General features: G+C 46.3%; 1 protein-coding gene across 1 annotated transcript in view; it reads left to right on the forward strand.

Moving 5' to 3' along the window:
* The first annotated feature begins 4,428 nt into the window (after window positions 1–4,428).
* Window positions 4,429–26,433, forward strand: part of LOC141172295 (branched-chain-amino-acid aminotransferase, cytosolic-like) — a 47,479-nt gene continuing 25,474 nt past the window's right edge. The window contains exon 1 of the mRNA XM_073656331.1: window positions 4,429–4,579. Coding sequence (XP_073512432.1) covers window positions 4,547–4,579 — 33 coding nt within the window. The 5' untranslated portion in view covers window positions 4,429–4,546. The remainder of the gene's footprint in view (window positions 4,580–26,433) is intronic.

The raw sequence follows: 26,433 nt of genomic DNA on the forward strand, positions 1-26,433 counted from the left end.
GACCGCGCTATGTGCTCGTTCTCACACAGCAGACCGCGCTATGTACACGTTCTCACACAGCAGAGCACGCTATGTGCATATGTGCACGCTCGCACACACCAGGGCTCGCTATGTGCACGCTCCCACACACCAGAGCGCGCTATGTGCACGCTCCCACACACCAGAGCGCGCTATGTGCACGCTCCCACACACCAGAGCGCGCTATGTGCACGCTCCCACACACCAGAGCGCGCTATGTGCACTCCCACACACCAGAGCGCGCTATGTGCGCGCTCGCACACACCAGAGCGCGCTATGTGCACGTTCACACACAGCAGACCGCGCTATGTGCACGTTCTCACACACCAGAGCACGCTATGTGCATATGTGCATGTTCCCACACACCAGAGCACGCTATGTGCACGTTCTCACACACCAGAGCGCGCTATGTGCACGTTCTCACACACCAGAGCGCGCTATGTGCACGTTCTCACACAGCAGACCGCGCTATGTGCACGTTCTCACACACCAGAGCACGCTATGTGCACGTTCTCACACACCAGAGCGCGATATGTGCATATGTGCACGCTCGCACACACCAGGGCACGCTATGTGCAGGCTCCCACACACCAGGGCGCGCTATGTGCACGCTCCCACACACCAGAGCACGCTATGTGCACGCTCCCACACACCAGAGCACGCTATGTGCACGCTCCCACACCAGAGCACGCTATGTGCACACTCCCACACACCAGAGCACGCTATGTGCACGCTCCCACACACCAGTCATTCTGCCTCTGTGACAGTGGCTCTCCTGAGAGCTGCCTTGCTGGAGTCTGGTGATGTGGCCTATCAACCTCGGGCATATATAAGGGCCGCTTTATTGGTTGTCAGCCTGACACCAAGTAACACACATACAGTAAATAAGAGCAGTGACGGTGAGAAATCCCCGGGGATGGGGTGGTTTGCGGCAATGTCGTGACTTATCACATCACCTCCCGTCACGTGGCTCACCGCCTCTGTTTACTATGACGTAATTTATCAGCTGATCACCAGCACGGGGGCGTGGATGATAGGTGGCCTGTGATTGGTCGGATTGGGCGCCCTTGTTTTTGTATGGACCTGAGATGGAGGTGGGTGCAAAGCGACTGTCTGATTGGATGACGGGAGGACAGCTCGGATTGGACAGCGCAGCACGTGTCCAGGATCAGTATTTATCCGTATGTGTCCAAGGGCACAGTGCGGTACTCCGGGCTACCTGCAGGGGGCGCGCTGATAGAGAGTCAATGCAAACAGACGTGCAAGGTGGTCGGGAGTCTCAGTGCAGTGCGCTACTAATGTGTGTGATATCAGCAGTGGAGGGGGGTTTAGTGCAGCGCTGTGTATTATACAGATGAGGGGGGTTTAGTGCAGCCCTGTGTATTATACAGATGAGGGGGGTTTAGTGCAGCCCTGTGTATTATACAGATGAGGGGGGTTTAGTGCAGCGCTGTGTATTATACAGATGAGGGGGGTTTAGTGCAGCCCTGTGTATTATACAGATGAGGGGGGTTTAGTGCAGCGCTGTGTATTATACAGATGAGGGGGGTTTAGTGCAGCGCTGTGTATTATACAGATGAGGGGGGTTTAGTGCAGCGCTGTGTATTATACAGATGAGGGGGGTTTAGTGCAGCGCTGTGTATTATACAGATGAGGGGGGTTTAGTGCAGCGCTGTGTATTATACAGATGAGGGGGGTTTAGTGCAGCCCTGTGTATTATACAGATGAGGGGGGTTTAGTGCAGCGCTGTGTATTATACAGATGAGGGGGGTTTAGTGCAGCCCTGTGTATTATACAGATGAGGGGGGTTTAGTGCAGCACTGTGTATTATACAGATGAGGGGGGTTTAGTGCAGCCCTGTGTATTATACAGATGAGGGGGGTTTAGTGCAGCCCTGTGTATTATACAGATGAGGGGGGTTTAGTGCAGCGCTGTGTATTATACAGATGAGGGGGGTTTAGTGCAGCGCTGTGTATTATACAGATGAGGGGGGTTTAGTGCAGCGCTGTGTATTATACAGATGAGGGGGGTTTAGTGCAGCCCTGTGTATTATACAGATGAGGGGGTTTAGTGCAGCGCTGTGTATTATACAGATGAGGGGGGTTTAGTGCAGCGCTGTGTATTATACAGATGAGGGGGGTTTAGTGCAGCGCTGTGTATTATACAGATGAGGGGGGTTTAGTGCAGCCCTGTGTATTATACAGATGAGGGGGGTTTAGTGCAGCGCTGTGTATTATACAGATGAGGGGGGTTTAGTGCAGCCCTGTGTATTATACAGATGAGGGGGGTTTAGTGCAGCGCTGTGTATTATACAGATGAGGGGGGTTTAGTGCAGCGCTGTGTATTATACAGATGAGGGGGGTTTAGTGCAGCGCTGTGTATTATACAGATGAGGGGGGTTTAGTGCAGCACTGTGTATTATACAGATGAGGGGGGTTTAGTGCAGCGCTGTGTATTATACAGATGAGGGGGGTTTAGTGCAGCCCTGTGTATTATACAGATGAGGGGGGTTTAGTGCAGCCCTGTGTATTATACAGATGAGGGGGGTTTAGTGCAGCGCTGTGTATTATACAGATGAGGGGGGTTTAGTGCAGCCCTGTGTATTATACAGATGAGGGGGGTTTAGTGCAGCACTGTGTATTATACAGATGAGGGGGTTTTAGTGCAGCCCTGTGTATTATACAGATGAGGGGGGTTTAGTGCAGCCCTGTGTATTATACAGATGAGGGGGGTTTAGTGCAGCGCTGTGTATTATACAGATGAGGGGGGTTTAGTGCAGCGCTGTGTATTATACAGATGAGGGGGGTTTAGTGCAGCCCTGTGTATTATACAGATGAGGGGGTTTAGTGCAGCGCTGTGTATTATACAGATGAGGGGGGTTTAGTGCAGCGCTGTGTATTATACAGATGAGGGGGGTTTAGTGCAGCGCTGTGTATTATACAGATGAGGGGGGTTTAGTGCAGCGCTGTGTATTATACAGATGAGGGGGGTTTAGTGCAGCGCTGTGTATTATACAGATGAGGGGGGTTTAGTGCAGCGCTGTGTATTATACAGATGAGGGGGGTTTAGTGCAGCGCTGTGTATTATACAGATGAGGGGGGTTTAGTGCAGCACTGTGTATTATACAGATGAGGGGGGTTTAGTGCAGCCCTGTGTATTATACAGATGAGGGGGGTTTAGTGCAGCACTGTGTATTATACAGATGAGGGGGGTTTAGTGCAGCGCTGTGTATTATACAGATGAGGGGGTTTAGTGCAGCGCTGTGTATTATACAGATGAGGGGGGTTTAGTGCAGCGCTGTGTATTATACAGATGAGGGGGGTTTAGTGCAGCGCTGTGTATTATACAGATGAGGGGGTTTAGTGCAGCGCTGTGTATTATACAGATGAGGGGGGTTTAGTGCAGCCCTGTGTATTATACAGATGAGGGGGGTTTAGTGCAGCCCTGTGTGTTATACAGATGAGGGGGGTTTAGTGCAGCGCTGTGTATTATACAGATGAGGGGGGTTTAGTGCAGCGCTGTGTATTATACAGATGAGGGGGGTTTAGTGCAGCGCTGTGTATTATACAGATGAGGGGGGTTTACTGCAGCGCTGTGTATTATACAGATGAGGGGGTTTAGTGCAGCCCTGTGTATTATACAGATGAGGGGGGTTTAGTGCAGCGCTGTGTATTATACAGATGAGGGGGGTTTAGTGCAGCGCTGTGTATTATACAGATGAGGGGGGTTTAGTGCAGCGCTGTGTATTATACAGATGAGGGGGTTTAGTGCAGCGCTGTGTATTATACAGATGAGGGGGGTTTAGTGCAGCGCTGTGTATTATACAGATGAGGGGGGTTTAGTGCAGCGCTGTGTATTATACAGATGAGGGGGCTTTATTGCAGCGCTGTGTATTATACAGATGAGGGGGGTTTAGTGCAGCGCTGTGTATTATACAGATGAGGGGGTTTAGTGCAGCGCTGTGTATTATACAGATGAGGGGGGTTTAGTGCAGCGCTGTGTATTATACAGATGAGGGGGGTTTAGTGCAGCGCTGTGTATTATACAGATGAGGGGGGTTTAGTGCAGCGCTGTGTATTATACAGATGAGGGGGGTTTAGTGCAGCGCTGTGTATTATACAGATGAGGGGGGTTTAGTGCAGCGCTGTGTATTATACAGATGAGGGGGGTTTAGTGCAGCGCTGTGTATTATACAGATGAGGGGGGTTTAGTGCAGCGCTGTGTATTATACAGATGAGGGGGGTTTAGTGCAGCACTGTGTATTATACAGATGAGGGGGGTTTAGTGCAGCGCTGTGTATTATACAGATGAGGGGGATTTAGTGCAGCGCTGTGTATTATACAGATGAGGGGGGTTTAGTGCAGCGCTGTGTATTATACAGATGAGGGGGGTTTAGTGCAGCACTGTGTACACTTGTCTGGTTGGGCTCTCCCTGGCTCCGCCCGCCTCTTTATTTCCAGTCTCCTGTGACTCGGGCGGGCGGTAGAAACCTTCAGAGCGGAGGAACAAGGAGAGATCAGCACTGACCATGGCAGCCGGGGCAGCGGTATCTGGGGGGAAGGTGAGTGCCGGCTGCCGGGGTGTGAGGATGATCTGGTGTTATACACGTACATGGAGGGTCACATGCAACTGTAGACCCCTTCTCATGTGACCGCTGCTCCTGCGTTATGTCGGGGTATTCTCCTCTCTCCATGGTGTAATCTGCTATAATCACACTAATGCCCCAGTGTTGCTCCTCCACAGGGGAACTATGGGGGAACATGGCTGCACAGGGGGGCACAGGTCTGCTCACTGATTGCCCTGTGTGATCCTATGTGGTAGGGGCTGTGTACACCGGTATACACTATACAGCCATAGTGATCTGTGTATACAGGCCCCGCACCGCTCCGGTCAGTGATCAGTGTAATTATATATATATATATATATATATATATATATATATATATATATATATATATATATATATATATATATATATATATATATATACGCACAGATCACTATGGCTGTATAGTGTGTTTGTGTGTGTGTATATGTATATATATATATATATTTTAGTGGTGAGGCTGATATATCTATATATAATAGTATTATTATTATTGAAGCTGAAGCGTGTAGCCTTGTGCCATCGTCCCTATAGTACTGTACATGGCATATTGCCCTCCGCTGGCAGCCTGTACTCTGCTGACTGATTGCACAGTAATATCTTGTGGAGGAAGACCCCTGTAATGTCTCTTTGAAGCCCTGATTGAAAAAAAAAACCCCAAACATCACGCCTGCACCTTTTGAATATCTGGCCAGGCTGCGATTCTTTAGTTGGTTTCTTATTTTTGTGTTTGTTTTTTTTACAGGTTTAACGTTAAATAAATAAATCCCAGTTCTGATGGCCAGAACCCTTTGGGCCAGGCTGGAGTGACCTGAATTAGATGTGGGGCATCACTGTCTGTGTGCCGGCAGTGTAAGATCAGTGGCCCAAAGTCATTTAACCCTTTCAATAACCTCCATCGGTGCCCATTTCATGCCAGTTTTATACATTTTGTAGCTGCTTTTTAAGTGTATTCACATCAGGGCTCCTCACTTCATTGTATTTTATTATTGTGATTTCTGTTGTTTAAACCCGTAAAAAATAAATAATTAAAAATTGACAAATAAGAAACCAACTTCAGCCCTATACATTTGATATAAGTATGTGCAGCTGCTTATTGGTTAGGAGGCATTACAGGTCATGGAGCTGCTACATCGCAGGGTAATGCAGATGAATTACACTGCAGGTCATATTGCAACCTGCAAAAAAAAAAAGTCTGTTCTAATTTCTGCAACTTGCTTGTCCCATTTTCACAAACTTGTGGGTTGCAACTCTGCCCCATTCATCTGTATTACTGTGCACTGTAGCAGTTGCTCTTTTTTCTATGTGACAAGTACCATGGTCAAAGTTCCTGTAACATTTCATTGATCCATACACACATCAGTTTTAAAAATGAATCCGTGGCTCTGGTCCGGGAGACTCGACGCGCGTCCTATGATTCGTTCTGCAATCATTAAAGTCTTTGGGGATCTGGGAGACACTGATGAAACAAGTACATTGGTACTTCAAAATTCAATCCTAGTTTCATCCACTGTTAACTGATACATTGAGTCAATTGAGAAGGAAAAAAAAAAGGAAGCAACTAGATTGACCGCTTAGGAAAGATGGATTCATTCCTCTCACATAGTATCAGATGGGGCATGTGCAAACACCATTTTTAGACAAGTCCACTCTGACATCCACCTGAAAAAGTGTCTTAAAACACTCAAAAGAAAGTTTTAACCACTGCAAATGCCAAAAGTGAACGGTCTATTCTTCTTTCAACTTCTCCTTCGAAGATGCCGCAAACTAGATAAAGAAGCCCAAGAAACAGACAGACCAAACTTGGTATATTCTGTGTTTTCTGAAGCGGGTTCTGTTTAAAAATAAACTCTGTGGGTTCACCCTCGTGTGCTCATACCGTGGAGAATAGGTCTAATGTGTATGGAGGAGGCGGGAGGAAGAACTTGCTCGGCCAAGCGATCTATCCAAAGTGTAGGGATCAGTGCTCTTCATCTGAACTTGGTGGTTTCTGCATCTTCTCAATGGATTTCTGTGAACCTCATTTAGAAGAATGAAACCGTGAAAAAAAATATCTGCAACATGTGAACACGTAGTAACAGATTGTCTTTAGGCAAACACTTGGTTACTAGAGGTGAATTCCATGACATTCGCAGTCTTTGATGACATTCCAGTGTAAGTCTCATGACTGCCCTACCTGAGGATGTCATAGATCACCGGCTGTCAGACTGAACACTGCTGTCTAAGAAGACTTCATGAAGGTCACCTCTCAGCTGCAGTGTGTATACAGTGACACATATATAGCACATATGAGAGCTGTGGAGGTTACATTGTATGCTCTGTGTTCTGAGCTACAAGTTGTATCCTGCACACCCAGCCATATACTCCATATATATGAGCACACTCGTAGCCGGAGGTGACCTCACCTGTGTGATATGGATCCAACCGTAATTATTTATTTCACGTTCACATAAAGTCAGCCAAACCTGGAAAATTCCACCTGCAAACTATTTCCTGTATGTGGAGGCCTCCAACTCTCCACTGGCGAGTAATTGAGGAGAGAACGATTGAGTATGTTGAATTTCATTGTCCAATCCTTTTGATAGGTAAGCCACCACCAGCGGTGTCTGGCTGCAGTTACAGTGGCTTACAAACGTATACACCCCATTTGGCTTTTTACCTATTTTGTTACATTACAACCTGTTTAAATATTTTTGTAATCTGATTTGTGTGTGATGCATCACCATTAAATAGCCAGGTGAGATCAAAATTGAACTTTTTGGCTACCAAGGTAAATGCTATGTCTGGTACCAAACCAACACAGCTCATCACCCCAAGAACACCATCCCCACAGTGAAACATGATGGTGGCAGCATTAAGCTGTGCGGATGTTTTTCTTTCGGCAGCAGGGACAGGGAAAATGGTCAGAGCCAATAATAATAATAATAATAATTTTTATTTTTATAGCGCCAACATATTCCGCAGCAAATTTTAGGGGGGACTTATACAAACAATACAGAATAAACATAGCTCATATCGAAAGGAGCAGGGGGTTGGACCAGATGACCCAGGAGGTCCCTTCCAACTCTACATTCTATGAGGGCCCTGCTCGCAAGCTTACAGTCTATGAGATAAGAAGATGGATACCCCAAATACAGGTATATTCTTGAGCAAAACCTGTTTGTCTGTCAGTGATTTGAGACTGGGATGGAGGTTCACCTTCCAACAAGACAATGACCCAAAGCATACTGCTAAAGCAACACTCGAGTGGTTTAAGGGGAAACGTGTAAATGTTTTGGAGTCGCGTAAATTGTGCAGGTGACCTTGCTCCTCACAAATGTGTTTCATTGATTTCTGCAGCACAGGAGTAATGGGTAAATTCACTATTTTGTGGAAACCTGATGGGATACTGCGCTCACATGTCAATAAGACATAGGAGCTTTATACAAGGAAAGTGTGAGCGCAGCGGTGGCCACTGATTGAATGCCGCACTCACGTGGCATAACTACATCACACCCAGCACTGACATTACCTGCACGGTGTCAGTGCGGGAAGTGAGTATAAGGTTTCTTTATTTTGCATGAGGAAGAAGGCATACGTGGGCAGCGTGTGTGCGTGTGGCAGGCAGTCAGTCAAAGAGCAGGGGAAGTGATTGCAGGTTGCTCGTTGTATAGTAGGTGCTGACTGCTCACAGCCCCCCGGCACCGCCTCGATAGCTGGAAGCGAGCGGCTGCAGGGAGAATATCATTTCCTTTTCTCCCTTCAGCCAAATGTCCAGTTTAGAAGGCTGTCAGATGAACGATGCTTCAGGTGCTCGTTCTGCCGACAGCCAGCTCGGCCAAGCACAACATGCCCCATCTATGTACAGATGGGGGACAGATGATCGTAAAAGGTAACATGGCGTCTCCAATTATTGTGCCCACCAGAGGCTTCTAAATGTGGTTGAGTAGAAAAACAGGGTCCAGATACCGCTGTCGTAACACCGACCCATATTCTGGCTGTTTAATATTTTCGATGGTTGGTAAGATCCATCCCACACTTGGGTTATCTTTCTTTGGTTCAGATAGAGGTCGCAAGCAAGATGCAGGGGGGTCTGTGATGGCAAAGTTGTGTGCCACCTGCAAATATTAAGCCAGCAGCCTTGGTGACAGTGGTGTTATGTTGCGCCACATACCGCCACATGACTGCGTGAACGATCGTTAAAACCCTTTACAGCCTGTGGCGTATTAGTATGCACCAGGCTGTCACCCCCTGTTCAGCGCGGGCTCCGGCGCTGAGCCCGCACTGAATCGAGCACATGTCAGCTGATTATTACTGCTGACATGTGCCCGCAACAGCCGCGGGTGGAGTCGCAATCCACCCGCGGCTGTTAACATGTTAAATGCCGCTGTCAATCTCTGACAGCGGCATTTAACATCGCCGCGCCGGAAGAGCGTCACTTACCACGCCCATCGGTGACCCCGTCACGTGATCGCGGGTCACCTAGTGGTCGGCGCTCATAGCACAGGACCATTTCTGCTACATACAGGTTATCTGCTGATCATCTGTATGTAGCAGAGGCGATCGGACAGTTGCTGCTTCTAGTCTCCTATGGAGACTATAGAAGCAAGCAAAAAGTGAAAAAAAAAGTTTTTAAAAATATAAAAAAATATAAGTTTAAATCACCCCCCTTTCGCCTCATTCAAAATAAAATAATAAAAAAAAAAACCTACGTACACATATTTGGTAACGCCGCGTTCAGAATCGCCTGATCTATCAATATAAAAAAAATTAATCCGATTGGTAAACGGCGTAAAAAAAAATTCTAAACGCCAGAATTACGTTTTTTGGTTGATGCAACATTGCAATAAAATGCAATAATGGGCGATCAAAACATCCGATCTACCCCAAAATGTTATCAGTAAAAACTTCAGCTCGGTGCGCAAAAAATAAACCCTCACCCAGCCTCAGATCCTGAAAAATGGAGACATTATGGGTCTTGGAAAATGGCGCTATTTTTTATTTTTACCATACTTTGGAATTTTTTTTCACCACTTAACTAAAAAAGAACCTATACATGTTTGGTGTCTACGAACTCATAATGACCTGGAGAATAATAATGGGAGGTCAGTTTTGGCATTCCGTGAACGTGGTAAAAAAAAACAAAAACAAAAAAACATCTGTGGTATTGCACTTTTTTTGCAATTTCACCGCACTTGGAATTTTTTTCCCGTTTTCCAGTACATGATATGGTAAAACTAGTAATGGCGTTGAAAAGTACAACTCGTCCTGCAAAAAATAAGCCCTCACACGGCCATATTGACCAAAAAATAAAAACGCTATGGCTCTGGGAACAAGGGGAGCAAAAAACGAAAATGCAAAAACGGAAAATCGCAGGGTTAATGTGATGTTTCAGTACATAGCCCCCCATATCATGCGACAGCATTCACCATATATTCCTAGCGAGCCTTGCTCTGCTGTATGTACAGCGTTTCCTGGACATTGCACATCTTGTGTATTAAAGACGGATATATACAACTCCTGAAATCCATAACACAGCAGCCTGTACACTAGATTTACACATTGTCAATCCCCTTTTAGTAAAATAAAGGCCAAGATAATTTACAGATCCCAAATGTGATTTCCTTTGTAGTGACGGCTCCGGAATAGCTTTCATTCATTCTGTGCTAATGACGCTGTGAAAACAAATATCTGCTGTAATCTGCAATGGGATTTAGCAATTTTACACTTGAATTAACTCAAATTATTTAAGCAGACAAAGGTCTGACTACTCATTGAGAGATGTATCTCCCCCATCTATGCTGAGCTGAATGGGGAAGGAGGGGGCTCCATTGCTGCCTACTCTAGATGGGCTGCAGTCTCCTTATCACACTGATGGTAGACCACCCCCCCATTGTGCTTAACATAGACAAGGGCCATAAACCTAATATATCCTGATTTCAGCAGAGAATGGCAGGTGCCGGACCCCCCACTGAGCTTATAGAAGACTAGGTCATCAATTCATAAATTCCAGACAATCCCTTGAAATACAATAGAGCAGGAGAAAAAAAGCAAGAACATAATCCCAAGATCAACCAATTGAAGAAGAGAAGAATCCAGATTACAGAAATATATCCTATATAGTCAGCTCTGAAGCCCCATAGACATTAGATGGCTGCTCTCTGTCCTGACACCCTCATCTACCGGACCACATCTTGTCAATGAAAAAACACTCAGGTCCTCCTCTCCCCCGACATTATCCATCGGGTACGGTCCTGGAGGCCTGTATACTCATAATACTGCCTTCCAGCTTGGGTTGTCTAATATATGGGACTTCTAAGGTCTGTTCCCACTTTGTGGATTTGTGTGCGGAAAAGCTGCAGCATGAGGGCTCATTCCGATGTCAGTGTTTTTTCTCATACGCAAAAAAACGGACCGATTTCCATTAGTGTTTTGGATCAGATTTTAAAAAGTGATTTGTCCATGTGTCACTTTTAGGGCGTATTCATCAGAGGAGGACTACCCGGTGTTTTATCGGATAGCACTGGGCCTAATGTTCTACGGGGCAGTGAAAATCAGTAATTTTTTTTTTCTTCATGAGCAAAGATCACAGTATGACCCATAGACGTGCGTTGGCGAGTTTGCTCTGAGACTCAGATCAAACTGAGACATGTCTCCATATTTTGGTGTGGACCGCTCTGCCAAAACACACGGACATGTGATCAGCCCCATAGACTATAATGGGAACTAGTTCTTTCTGAAAAACACAGAACTCGTATGTGAAAAATTATCTGTATTTTTCAGATAGAAATTGAACCCATGGGGCTGATCTCATATCTGCGTAGTTTTTTTTGAGCAGTCCAGATCACCACCAAACGCTGATTTAAAATCTGATCCAAAACACTGATGGAAATCGGTCCGTATTGTGCGTGCGAGAAAAATCACTGATGTTTGAATGAGACATAATACAGGACTAGGAACACAGATGAGAGTTTAACATTTTATTTACACATTGCTGAAACTTTCTGTGCAGAAATTTTACTTGCGATGCAGATTTTAAAACCTGCGTCGTGTCAATTCTTTGCGTGGAAATTATTGCAATTCAGGGTTGAAACCTGGGATACAACTGCAACAAATCCACCTGTAACGCACGTGTATTTTACTGCAAATATGCGGCAGAAAAATCAACAGCAAATAAGTTACATGTGAACATGCACTTTAATCACTGATGAATGAACAATAAATCTACAGTGCTAGCCAGTGTGTACATATAATACACACAAAAGAAGAAAAAGATAAATACACATGAAAGGCTGCACTTCTAAAAACAGAAAATATTTATGAGACCAACTAATGCTAAATGTCTAAAAACAATTAGAAGCAGCCGTATGGTAAAAAACCACCACCAAACCACTGAAACCTCAGAACCAGCAGAGACAAAATGTATAAAGAGAAGGAAAAACCCAGCAAATATATACAAAGTGCTGATAAAAAGTAATAAATAACAACATGCAAACCAGTGCATAAATATTTTCATACAATGGAAAAACGTGTCCAAAAAGTAACCATAAAAATTGGTAATGGTTAGTGAGCAAGGAAAATAAAATGCATCCAGATCTCAAATGCCAATGGGGGAGAGCGCATCGATGGAGCATAGAGCACAAATGGGGGAGAGTGCATCGATGGAGCATAGAGCGCAAATGGGGGAGAGAGCATCCATTGGTATATGGTCTCTCCCCTCATTGGTGACATCTTCTCCAGTGATCATCTCTCCAGTGATCCCATCCCCTCCAACTGGTGATTTCTCCCCCAATGATGATCTCCCCAGTGATATCTTTCCCAGGGATGATCTCTCCTTCAGTGGTGATTTCTTTCCCAGGGGTGATCTCTTTTCCCATTGGTATTTAATATCTGATTACCATTTATTTAGGTTACTTACTAAAACTATAATACAGTGGAAAAACACGTCCACAAAGTATCAACCAAGAAGACGGCAAAAAAAACCCAGCCTATCCTCAAGCGTCATGCTCTTGGAAAACCCTACCGATTTGCCTGCATGGTGAAGACACTGTGTGCATATAGTCTTATTGGCCGCTGCTGATTACTGCAGTTCATCTCCCATTCATTTTAATTGTTAAAGGTAACCTGTCATGTTGGAAATGGTGTCTGACCTGCAGGCCGGATGTTATAGAGCAGGAAGATCCGATCAGATTGCTATACAATTTAATGAGAAAAATTTCAGTAAATCCTTCACTGGAGTCCCTGGAGTTTATATGTAGGAGTCCAGTGGGCGATCCTACTCTGTGATTGACAGTTTTCCCTGTATAATTGTACATGCAGAGATAGCTGTCAATCTCTAGTAGGACCGCCCACTAGACTCGTGCATACAAAACACCAGGGATTTCAATGCATAAAATACAAGTTAGGGTGTTTTCACATTGCACTTTTCTGCACGTTCGTATGTCCCGTTGGGGCTTGCGTTCGATTTCCGCCCCCACCTGTAAATCGGGATTTGGACATATGCGCCAACGGGGCCATAAACTATAAGGTTCCTGTTCATGTATGAGAGCTTGTCATATCTCAGGAGTGATGGCAGCGACCTGCAGCCTACCTGACTGCCAGCTCCTCTAGCAGCTGCTGTATTGATGATTATCAAACATTAGATAAAGCAGTCATTTTCATCTTCTGATGCAGACCCTTATTTACTCTTCTTTATTCACTTTTTGGCATTTATCCTTTTATATGAACAATGTTCTTCAGAGGCTTCATCATTTCTATTTCTGAAAAAAAAGAATAATAAAAATAAATACAAACACATTGAAATGTAATCAACAGATTTTAAGTTATTAAAGGGTTGTCCCTTTTACTGCAGAACTCAAAAATAGCAATGGAGCCGTTACTCATCCTCCCCGGGTCCATAAGGTCTACAACACCTGTGACCGCTGCAGCAAATCACTGGGATCAGCGGTTCATGTCCTCTACATCGGCAGAGCTGCTGTGAACCAAGTGATTGGCAGCAGTGGTTAACAATGCTGTAAGCACAAGTTCATTCTTCGGGTGTTTTCTGCTAGAAAGATGGTCAATACTTTTAGAATTCAATGGGAAGGCTAGAAAGACGCTTTGAAGTTGCTCAGGTGTTGTTTTTTTTTGTTTTTAGTGTTTTGTCAGTGTTTTTGCTTCAAAAAAGCCCCTGTATTTTCTTCATTGTTTAATAAGTTAAAAAAACAAATCTCGAAAACGTTGGTTAAAAGTTGCTAAATAGTGAAAAAGTGCTCCGTAAACAACCAAAATGCTTAAAAAAAGCTTAACAACTCCAGAGAAAAGGAGTGATACTCGAAGTGTCTTCTGTTTGAAAAACTTTTTTTTTTGCAGCCGGAAAAAGATGCTGTGTGAACATACCCTAACAGCTCTATTATTTTAAACCTGTGCAACCCACAATAAAAACTTTTTTTTTTTTTTTTAAAAGGCGACTTCTGGAAAACCTGTTTTTTTTTTTTAAATACAAAAGATAAAATAAAAAAAAACACGATCCACTTTGGGGCCAGTGTGGCTCCAGCGATGTTGGCTCTGTGTCTCACGGTAGTCACATGATATTTATTGACTGCTGATTGGCTGGAGCCATCACAAGGCTTCTGCCGTTGATGGGCTGCAGTAGTTACGCGCTATGTTCATGTCATGGGACTGCCTGGATATACTAGAAAAGAAAAAGAGCTGCAGTTTAGTCTTTGCACTGCCGTTGATGTAGATAACCAGAGTCAGAGAAAAGGAAAATATTTTATTGGACTACATGTTTCGGACACCGTCCGTCTCTTTCATCAGACCTGATCAACCTTTTAAGGTTGTGCTGGGCAAGCACTGAGACCTGATGTAGGAGACGGACCGTCACCGAAACTCGTAGTCCAATAAAAGTTTGCCGCTGAACATGGAACGTGATTCAATTCACTTTTTATGTAGGAAAAGATTCATTTCTGAATGTTGCCCTGAGGACAGGCAGCCAGGAGGCTCCTAGGTTTGGGTTCTGCTGTACCTGTTATACCAGTTTCTTTCTACAATAGGAACCCCTGCAGTGGAGTATTTGATGGCGGTGGACATACCTGTGGAAAGCTGGGGGTATTAAACAATCTCACCAAGGCAACCCTTTGTTAAAAGGAAGCTGATTGTTGCAGATCTGCTTCTTCTAATGGATCTTTCAGGTTTCCTAATATTTCCCGTACTGGAAAAACTAGTACCGGAGATGTCCGCATGTTTTATACGTGTGGCAACTGTGTGCAGCATCAGTATCACAGGTACCGGCGCCCAGGGTCGGACTGGGGTGCCTAGGGCCCACCAGGGGAACTGACTCTAGGGGCCCACCAGGGGAACTGACTCTAGGGGCCCACACTACAGCCCACCATAAACGGTTTTATTACTTGTTATGTTTTTCTATAATGCACTATAGTTACATGATTGGCCGCGCTGTGAAGCACTGAGCAGCAGGACTTTGTTCGAACAGTCATTCTGTACTGACAGAGTCCCTTTAATGGTAACTTGTCACCTTGAAAAACGCTATTTATCTGCAGATATAGGGGTAATCTACCGGTAAATAAGGTTTAAAACCTGGTTAGACGGCTTAATGGAAAAGCGTTGGCTACACGGAGAAAATTACGTTTTATTCTCCCTGCCGCCACTCGCTTCCTGTTATTGGGTCGGTGCAAGGAGGGAGACATTGCAGTCAACACTAACTACAAAGTGAGCGTGCTGCAATAACGTCTGGCACCTTGATTGTGACATCTTCAATGGAGGCCAACCTCAGGCTGAGCTTCATTGAACGACTAACATTGAAGCAGCACCTGGCAACTAGTGCTGAGCGAGCGTGGTCGGATAAGGTGTTATCCAGGTATCTTGTAGTGCTCTGCTAATATGCTCGAGTCCCTGCGGTAACATGTTTTGCGGCGGTAGGCAGACGCAACACATGCAGGATTGCCTGTTTGTTAGGTAATCACTGCATGTGTTACTTCTGTCTACCGCCACAAAATATGTTACCGCAGGGACTCGAGCATATTAGCAGAGCACTACATGATACCTGGATAACACCCGAGCATGCTGGGATAACACCTTATCAGACCACGCTCACTCGACACTACTGGCAACCCATCAGCAACCTGCAACTGCATCACAGGGGGCTGAAGGGAGCAGGTGACTGCATGCACCGGCCATCGTGCTATCTAAATGCGGCTGTCAGTGATTGACAAGGGCACTTAAATACTCAAACAGCAGCAATCAAGGCGAGCTCTGATCACTGCTGTTACAGGCAGACGCCGGCTATGTAACACAGCCGACATCTGCCTGGTATGGAGCAGGCTCAGCTCCTGAACCCGCTCCATACAAGTACAACCCTATGGTTATGACAAGGTTAGCAAACTTCACTTGTCTGTTTCTAAATGTGGAAAGACAAATGGAATTCCCTAATACATGTGAGCAAGTCCTAATAGATTTAGTAAAGGAGCCCCAAGCATATGAATGTTATTACACACCACAATGCACTGTTACATACACGCATCTTACAAAAATATATATTATTCCAGATACGCAGACGCGCACAAACACGCAGACGCGCACAAACACATCAGTATCTGAATACATCATCTGAACCACCATCATTTGTAATGTCAGGTCAGCCCCATATATCTTTGTATCACATAAACCTACAACTCCCAGTATGTAATTAACAATAGAGATACTGGGAGTTGTTATCAGTCATCATCAGACTGCGGACCATGCAGGAACCACAGTACTGATGAGACACAGGCAGGATCACAAATGAACATTTACATCCAGGTATCTTACCTGAGACGTCTTCTCTGATTAGAGTCGTTCTCCCTCTTTTCGTCTCCATCTTGTTCAGACCCCTTGATGACTTTTCTCATCCACAGCTTGTCTCTGCAGACTTCCATCTTCTCTGGTCTTCTGCAGCACATCCCCACACAATGCCCTTAAAGATACAGTGTCATTATAATTCTCCTGAATACAAATATCTACACTGAGCCCCTGAATAAACCTAACTCTTACAATGCTCCCTGCACAAAATATGACATACACTCTACCACTCTTATGTACCTGCTCTCCACACTGTCCTCTCCTTTCCATACTGGGCCCCCTCTTCACACTGTCCTCTAATATGGTGTCCCCGCTATACAGCCCAGTCATCACACTCCCCCTCCTTGCTGTGCCCTCACACTGTTCCCCCCATACTGCCGCATCTCTATACCTTCCCCCACACTACCTAGTCTCTGTGCTGTGTCACCTCACACTTTTCTCCCTCCATACTGTCTCCTCACACTATTCCCCCACTCTCCATACTGTCTCATACATCCCTTCCCCATTCTTTTCCGGCAGCCATTCCCACCCCTCCCCTAGTTCACCATACTGTTTCTTCACACATCTCCCCATTCTGTCTCCTAAAATTTCTCTCCCATCTCTCTCCAAATATAATAAATCTTCGGAAGAGCACACAGGCATGCACAAAGACACACGAAAACAAGTGCACACAGACGCATACTAAGGGCTCTTTCACACGTCAGTATGTGCGGTGACAGTTTCTACACGTACCAGAGACACTGACACACGTAGACCCATTCACATGAATGCATATATGCACATGTCAGTGTGTTTCCACTTTCCACAGACCATGCGGTGTCTGTGGGCAAAACACGCTGACATGTCTGTTTTTTACCTGCTGTCCAGACCGCAAAATGTCCCGCACACTGATGACAGTTAGCACCCGGTGCTTGGGAAGAGCGCTGAGCGCTGCCCTCATCATAGATCCCTGCAGGCGCTGGTATCAGCACCAGCAGGGTCAATGATGAGAGTAATAGTCTATTCCCGCCGTGTCCAACTGTAAAAAGAATAAAATAAAAAAATCTTTATACTAACCTCTACTAAGTGTCACCCGCTGTAATCTGTGCGAGCGCTCACACCGAGGAGAATGACTCCTGCAGCGAGTGGGCCCCGGAGCTGCGCTCAACAAGCGGTGCCCTGTCATTCACTAAGCGCAGCTCTGGAGCAAGCTCGCTGCAGGAGTCATTCTCCTCGGCGTGAGCACTCGCACGGATTACAGCGGGTGACACTTAGCAGAGGTGAGTATAAGGATTTTTTTATTTTATTCCTATTTTTACAGTTGGACACGGCGGGAGTAGACTACTACTCTCATCATTGACCCTGCTGCTGCTGATCACATCGCCTGCAGGGATCTATGATGAGGACAGCGTTCAGCACCCCGCTCTTGGGAACAGCGCTAACTGTACACTGATTCCCAAGCGCCAGTATGTGTCACATGGATGACACACAGGTGAACACGGATATCTCCAGTCCCGTAAATATCAGAACATGTGAAAGAGCCCTAATATACACACGCAGATACACATACAGAAATGGGGACACGTACACACGCAGGCAAGCACACACAGAAATGCACAGACACACTCAGACAATCACACACACAAAAATGCAGACACGCAGGGAAGCACGCACAGACACACACACACACGTATGAAGACACATATACACACAGGCATATAGACACAGGTGTGGCACCCCAGGGGTCTGGTTTCCACAGTAATGCAATGTTATGTCTGAGAGCAGGTGGGAGGTCTCTTGGTCAGGAATCCTATGCATGCCACACCTCCTGCCCAGTCCTGGGAGGGGAAGGACTTCCCCTATATAAACCTGGGGCTGAGGCAGGGTTAGAGAGTTGAGAGGGAGAGTTCAGCCAGGAGGGCTGACAGGGAGCTGTGGCTCCAGCTGGGCCCAGCTCCTGGGCCATGCCAGAAGTAGAGAAGAGAAGCAGCATAGGAAGAAACAACAGGAGCTCTGTGGGAGCAGTACTACAAAGAGTCAGGGGCTGGCAGCTGCAGAGCTCGCCCTGACTGAGAAGCTATCACCGGACCCGGAGTCCGAGGCTGTGGGGACTAATCTTTACCCAGCAGCAGAAACCGCCCGGCAGGGGATTTCAGGTCCTCTGGCCAAGAAACCCGAAGGCACGGTCACACGCGTGGGACCAGCACCGCCGTCGTGGAGCGGAAGCTACTAGAAGGCCCCGAGTCACCGGCCATACGGGTGAGCACCACACGGTACACTCAGGGACGTGGGCTACTTATACCCGCCTCTAGCAAGGTAGCCAGAAGAGTACAGTTAGTTTGGGAGGCCTACAACTCCGCCTGGCCAGGGGAGATCCCATCTGCTCAAGGACTGACCAGGCCCCGATCGCTAGCCAGTACTCCGGGAGGGTCTATCTTTATCACCAGTAAAGACCCTGAATTACACCGCATCGTCTCTGAGTGATTCCTGCTACCCCATCATCCACGTCGGCTGCCCTGAGGCCATACCCCTCCCGTTGGGGGTGATACTATCACGCCGCACAATCCTACCACCGGCCTCAGCGGTCTGCCCTGCAGCGGCAGCTCCTTCGCTGCATTCAACGGGTGGCGTAGTCGTCCAACATCTACCGCTAATACAGCGCCACTTAGTCTGACTCCCTGGGCACGGACCGGGTCACCGCCACGAGACTACAACCCTCAACAGATCCGGCTCCGGGTAAGCTCCCGCGTGCGCAACGCTGCGCGACACAGGCCCAGGGGGGGTGCGTCACAGGCATATACACACAGTACACACAGGCCAATACACACACACAGGCATATACTGTACACACACAGGCATATACACACACACAGGCACACACAGGCATATACACACACTGTACACACAGGCATATATACACACACACTGTACACACACACACACACACACACACACACACACGCAGGCAGCATATACATAAAAATTCATACAAACACACACAAATATTACAGTACCTTGGCTTGTCTCCAGCCCATACAGTGTACAGACGCGCTCCTAATGCGGGAGACTGCACTGCAGGGCGCGCTGTGACGTCACTTTTAGCAGACATGCGGCCCTGTCTGCTGAGTGTGACGCTGCAGTGCAGCCCCTGCTCTCCTCCCAGGCCCCTCCCGCTACTGTCATCGCGTCGGTGAAAGTGCGTGCGCGCGCCCTTAAAGGGCCCACGACCACTTTTTTCTTTTTAAATTCTCCTGTCCCCTCTGCAAGGGACCCAGGGCCCACCGGGAAATTTCCCGGCACCCCGCCAGGCCAGTCCGAGCCTGCCGGCGCCCGAGAGAAGCCGCCACAGTTCGCGATGGGCTTCTAGCGTCATTTTTATAACCAGCAGAGGAAAAGCAGACCACTGGGGGCTGATATTACTAGCCAGGAAGGGGCCATGGATATTAGCCTCCTCTAAGGCTAATAACATCAGCCCTCTGCGGCCCCAGAAATGGCGCATCAATAAGATGCGCCAATTCTGGCGCTTAGCCTCCGCTCTTCCCACTTACCTTGATGTGGTGGCGAGTGGTGTAATAGGGTTGGGGTTCATGTCAACCTTGAATTGGCAGCTGACATGAAGCCCAGGGGTTAGTAATGGAGAGGCGTCTATAAGATGCTCCCATTACTATCGCCATAGTTAGTTTGTAAATAAGACTGAAAAAAATCCTTTATTTGAAATAAAAGTCCACACCCTGTTTTACACATTTATTTAAAATTTATTTAAAAATAAACAGGTGAGTATAACACCTGTAGCATCAGAGTCTCTGCCCCCTGACAGGCAGAGACGCCGTCCCTCTTACCGCCGCGCTCCTGTCCCAGCGTCTTCCTGCTCTCCTGCTGCTGCCGGCGCGTGCAGCCTCCCGGGCACTGTGCTTAGGGCGCCGCTCCCTCCCTCTTAAAGGGGCCGCGCGCGCCGTCCTAAGGAGTCCCCGGCCAATGGCCGTAGGACTTCTCATATAAAAGGCACCTCCTCCAAAATGGAGGTGCCCGTGCAAGGTTGTAGCTCTGTGTTCTAAACTCTGCTTCAGCCCTCAGGTCCCGCTGCTAGTCTGACTTCCAGTCCAGTCCATTCCGCCAGCCTGACTACCAGTCCAGTCCGCCAGCCTGACTACCAGTCCAGTCCGCCAGCCTGACTACCAGTCCAGTCCGCCAGCCTGACTACCAGTCCTGCCCGACAGTCTGCGTACAGTCCAAACCCGCCAGTCTGTCTATGGGCCAGGCTTGCCTGCCCGGAGGACGTACCAGTTACCTGCCGTGCCTACCAGCCAGCCTACCGGAAGGCTCCTGCATGTTACCTGCCATGCCTACCAGCCAGCCTACCTGGAGGCTCCTGCCAGTTACCCGTGGTGTCTGCCAGTCCGTCTACCCGGATCACCCGTCAGCTTGCCTGCCGTGCTCATCTGCTGTACCGGTCAGTCCCTGCCTTCTGACCCATGGGAGTCACCTGCTCTCATACCAGGACTGGTCCAGAGTAGCACCTGGTCTCTCTGCTCGGTCCTTCCCTGGTTCACGGAGTCGATTGAGCCGCCTTGCGACCTTGGTCAGTCCGAGTTGATACCTAGTTACGCCCCTCTGGTCCCTCCTTGCACCGCAGCACAGAGGTTCCACCACCTGGATCCGTAACAACACCTAATCCATTGAAGCCAATGTCCTCTGTAAAAAAAAAGAAAAAAACATCCCTCACCTGTCCAAAGTGGAAAGAATCCATAGGGTCCCACGCCATAACCCGTCTGTGCGACATGTGCTCTTCAGCATGAACAATGGCCTGATGCGACCGTTCATGTTCAAGAGCTCAGGAGAATGAGTTGCAGCGAAACAGGGCCCATGAACTGCGATGATCTCAGTGAGATCACCGCTTCTCACTGTCCTGCTCTGAGCTCAGTGAGTTCACCACACATGTCACACAGATGGATTACGGCGTGGGACACTATGCATTCTTTCCACTTCGGACAGGTGAGGGATATTGTTGTCTTTTTATTTTTATTATTTTGCAGTGGACAATGGCTTCGGTGATTGGGTGTAAGGGGAGTATAAATTAGCTTTTTTATTTTTTTGCTGGGGACATTGGCTTTAATGGATTAGGTATCAAGGTGAGTATAGCTATGTTTAAATAAATGCGTGGACATTTATTTCTAATAAAGGATTTTATTCAGGCTGTATGTTTATTTACAATATGACTATGGGGAAGGTAATGGGGGCATCTTATAGACTCCTCTCCATTACTAACCTCTGGGCTTCTCGTCAGCTGCCAATTCAAGGCTGACATGAACCCCAACTCTATTACCCCACTTGCCATCACAACAGGGCAAGTGGGAAGAGTGGAGGCTAAGCGCCAGAATTGTTGCATCTTATTGATGCGCCATTTCTGGGGCCGTTGAGGGCTGATGTTATTAGCCTTAGAGTGGGCCAGTATCCATGGCCCCTTCCTTGTCTAGTAATATCAGCCCTTGGCTTTCCCTCTGCTGATTATGAAAATGACGCGGGAGCCCATGCCATTTTTTTAATTTAATTTTTCATTTTACACTGGATGTAGATAGTGGGTGATGAATACAACTCCCATCAGCATTGTCTCCTGCTCTAGTTGATCTCAGCGCAAGTAGATGGCAACGATGAGAGCTTCCTTCAGCACCCAGCGCCGGGCAACAGTACGACAGATCATACGTTGACTCTGACGGCACCATTATAGTGTATAGCCCCGTCTACTCATATGCCCGAATCCCGTTTTACGGGGGATTTTTACGTAAGCCCCGACGTAACCAACGAATGCAATGTGAAAGCCGTTGAAAACTGTGAGCCGTTGAATTGACCTTCCATTTTTAGGAACAGGTGAAAAAGTGCATCATGCCAAACATATTTTTTTCCGTTCTAAAAACTGGCACGTAGCAGAATCCAGACAGACCCCATAATAATCAATGGGGCCCCTCTGCTGTTTGCATCAATTTCTGACATTATTATGTGACCTTGTGTTAATATTTTCTTATAAAAAATAAAATGAAATGCAGTGTGAAAATGTAAATGTTAACACAGCCCAATATGTTTTCCTTCTGAATAATCCCCAGCAAGGCCGGCGTCAGCACCCGGGCAAGTGCCGGGGCCCTGAGCAAGCGGGGGGGCCCACTCGCTGTCAGGCATCCCGGCGCGCTATGGGACCCGTGAGCGGAGGACAGCTGTGCCACACACCCCCCCCCCCCGCTTGCTCAGGGCCCCGGCACTTGCCCGATACTTACCTCTCCCCGTGCCTCTGCAGATCCACTGTCTTCCTGGTCTGCGCTCCCTGTGACGTCTCAGGTCAGAGGGTGCGGTGATGTCTTTCCACCGTGCCCTCCCCTGAGCCTTCACGGGGAGCGCAGAGCGGGAAGACGCCGGCGACACTGGAGACTGGACCTGAGCAGCGGCAGCAGGTGAGAAGTGAGGTGAGTATTTGATTTTTTTTTTTTTTTTTTTTATAATGTATGGAGGCATGGGGCATTAAAAAGGTGTGTGTGTGTGTGTGTGTGGGGGGGGTGACATACTGTATGGGGCATCAAAAGGGGGGGTGACATACTGTATGGGAAATTATATGGGGGGAATGACATCCTGCATGGGGCATTATATCGGGGGGAAGTGACATACTGAATGGGGCATTATAAGGGAATGGGTGTGTGACATCCTGCATGGGGCATTATAAGGGGGGGTGTGTGTGTGACATCATGCATGGGGCATTATAAGGGAGGGGGTGTGTGTGACATCCTGCATGGGGCAGTATATGGGGGAAAAAGTGACATCCTGCATTTGGCATTATAAGGAAGGGGTGGGGGGGTGACAGCCTGCATAGAGCATTATGTGGGAGCCAGTATCCTGTATGGAGTGTTATATGGGGGCCAGTATCCCGTATGGAGCATTTTATGGGGCCAGTATTCTGTATGGAACGATTTGCCGGTTTCTGAGCTATTGTAGAATTTACAATAGATATCGCTCATGTAATGTAAGAAGTGAAATCTTTGGCCTTGTACTATATATATATATATATATATATATATATATATATATATATATATCTGCGGTATCTGTGCATCATGAATTGTGGTATGTGTTGAAGGGGCCCACTGAGACTCTTTCGCCCGGGGCCCACAAAAACCTGGAGCCGGCCCTGATCCCCAGATGTCCCAATTTTACAGTTTGTGCTGTAGTCCCAGGAAACTGAGGGCTTTCCACCCCATATCTTTATATAATGGGGGCTGAATGATCGACTCATTTCAATAGCTAAGCCAAGCTCCTCTGTCATGGCTGATGCATAGGCTGGCTTACCTATTCATACATCTCATTAGTTTTGTGCCAACATGGCTGTGTAGCTGGGGGGGGGGGGGGGGGGATTTTGACAATGCGATAAATATCACTACTTTTTCACAATAACGTGGCTTTAAAATGCCCTGCAGGGGTGAATCAGTGGCTGCACATGATTAGACCATCCTGTTTTCCCATGGAGCATTTCAGAGCTACTTTCTCAGGATTTCCAGGGTTCCCAGCGGTCAGAATTGGTAGGATGCTATTTAAAGTGTCTGTCAGATTCCAGTCAGAAGTAAATCTAGGGCCTTGTTCACACAGGATGATTTCTTGCTGCTATTCTAAGCCAAAATATCTTAAATGGGGTAACAATACCCGGACAAAAACAGTCCTGAAAGTGGACTGTGTGAACGAAGCCTTGGGGACTGATTTATTTTTTCTGTAGCAAAAACCCAGAAACAAATTCTGTGGTAAATTTGCTTGTATTAAGTAACAACACCTGAATTAGCCTAATAAATTCTACATAAGCTCTCGTGTACAGCAGTAATAAGACATTTATAAAGATTGTATGAAAGAAAATCTGCCTTTGTTGCCCATAGCAACTAATTACAGCTTTAAGTTTTCAATGGCGATTATTTGCTATGGGCAACTTAATGATCTCCCCCATATGCAAGTCTGCCCCCCCCCCCCCTCGGGCCTAACAAAACAGAAGCTTTCATTTCTGTGCCTATCAGATTGGGCAGAGCGCTCTCTAGTGTTCTGCACATGTAACTACAGAGCCGAACACCAGCTCGAGGCCTTGATTTCTCTTCCAGTTACTGGCCTTTTTCTGCCCATGTTCTCCTATGTTTTTTTTTTCCCTCGGGTATCTCCCCTAAAATACGCTCTTTGATTTTTTTCGGCTTTTGCATGCATTATCTCCTTTTTTTTGCGTGTTTTTGGTGCACGTATTACATGGATTTTTTTCGTGCGGAAACACTGGGATTCTGCACTTAAAAAAAAAATGGCTGTAATTTTTTTTTTTAAATAGAAGCCCATAGGGAAAAAATGACCAAAAATGCAAGGTTCAATAGTGTCTTGAGGGTTCCCACCTTGTGTAAATGTTACGTTTTTTTCCCTCTGCATTTTTCTGCAAAGTAAATCTGCTGCATTTAACCAAGAAATTGATGTGAATTCATGAAAATTCATCCCCGTTCTGCATTCAGAGACGCTGAAGCATTGCGTATTTTTTTACTTGTTATTTTTCTTATAGACGTCAATGGCCTGAAAAAAATGCATTTTTAAGTGCAGAATTCGAGCATCCCTGCACTAAAAAAAAAGCTGTAATAAAATCCAACAAAAATAAAATTATCAGAGCTATGTTCACATGCCCAGTAGTTATTTCTGATTAGGGATTAAAAAAAAAAGGCTGAAATAAATTGATCATCCAGTACAGGATCCTTTCATTTCAATGGGAAAGGAAGTGTTCAAAAAATGTCATGTTTACCTCCTTTCCAGCTGCTTACATTTTTTAAAAGTCTAAAAATATATTCCCCAGGTCAAAATATGTATAAGAAAACAATTAAAATCTGGATATTTTATTTAAAAAAAAGATCAGCTTCTGTTTTTTTTGTAGCTGGATCAAAAAAGATTTCTGTACAAATTGTGTTTTTTTTTTTTCCCTTTTTGTCCAGTCAAAAAATAAAAAACAGCAGCTGGATCATTTCTTTTCGTGCTTTTTTTTTTTTGCTGTTAACATTGAAGTCTGTGGGATCAGATCAACTGATAAAGAATCCTTTTTTTTTTCTTAAATACTGGATCCCTCCCTATTACCCTATACATATTAGCGCTTGCTTTGCCGAGTGTTCCTATATTGTCTACGAAAGACCCACACGTCAGGCGGAGAACAAAAGAATTGGAAACCTGAAATTGGGCATGCTGGATCGCTATCCCCCAACATCGGGAGGCCCCATACATATTAGGCCCCTTTCACATTTCCATTCTTACACGTACCAGAAACACGTACACCCACACACCCAGTATAATCTATGGAATTGCGCACGTGTCCGTGTGAACCACACATAGACATGTCCGTTTTTTACTGGCAGCACGCATCACACAGACCCATTCAAGTCTATGGGTCTGTGTAAAACACGTACTGCACTTGGATGACATCTGTGTGCCATTTGTGTGACACGTACCAGAATAGAATGCAGAATAAAATGACAGATTTTTAAGGGATGTGCAAAGATAATAGACGATAGATCGATAATAGATAGATAGCTTATAGTGCTTTCTATTACGCCATATAAATAATTAAATGAAAAAAAAATGACATGGGGTCCTCCCTATTTTTGATAACCAGCAAAGATAAAGCAGACAGTTGTGGGCTGATATTATCAGGCTGGGAAGGTCCATGGATAATAGGCCCTTCCCAGCCTAAAAATACCAGCCCGCAGCTGCCCCAGAATTGGAGCATCACATGAGATACTCCAGTTCTAAAACTACGCCTTGGCTCTTCCCGATTGTCCTCGTGCGGTGGCAATCAGGGTAATGGGTTTGGTGTTGATGTCAGCTATGAATTGTCCTAAAACATCTGCCATCAAGCCCAGGGTTTAGTAATGGGGAGGTGTTTATCAGACACCCCTATTACTAAACCAGTAATCAAAATAAAAACACACACTCAAAAAATACTTTAAGGAAATAAAAACTCCTGACACTTTCCCTCGTTGATC

The sequence above is a fragment of the Phyllobates terribilis genome, unplaced genomic scaffold, assembly GCF_046119375.1.
Source record: "Phyllobates terribilis strain yellow unplaced genomic scaffold, ASM4611937v1 Scaffold_12__6_contigs__length_324123572, whole genome shotgun sequence".
Classification (NCBI taxonomy): domain Eukaryota; kingdom Metazoa; phylum Chordata; class Amphibia; order Anura; family Dendrobatidae; genus Phyllobates; species Phyllobates terribilis.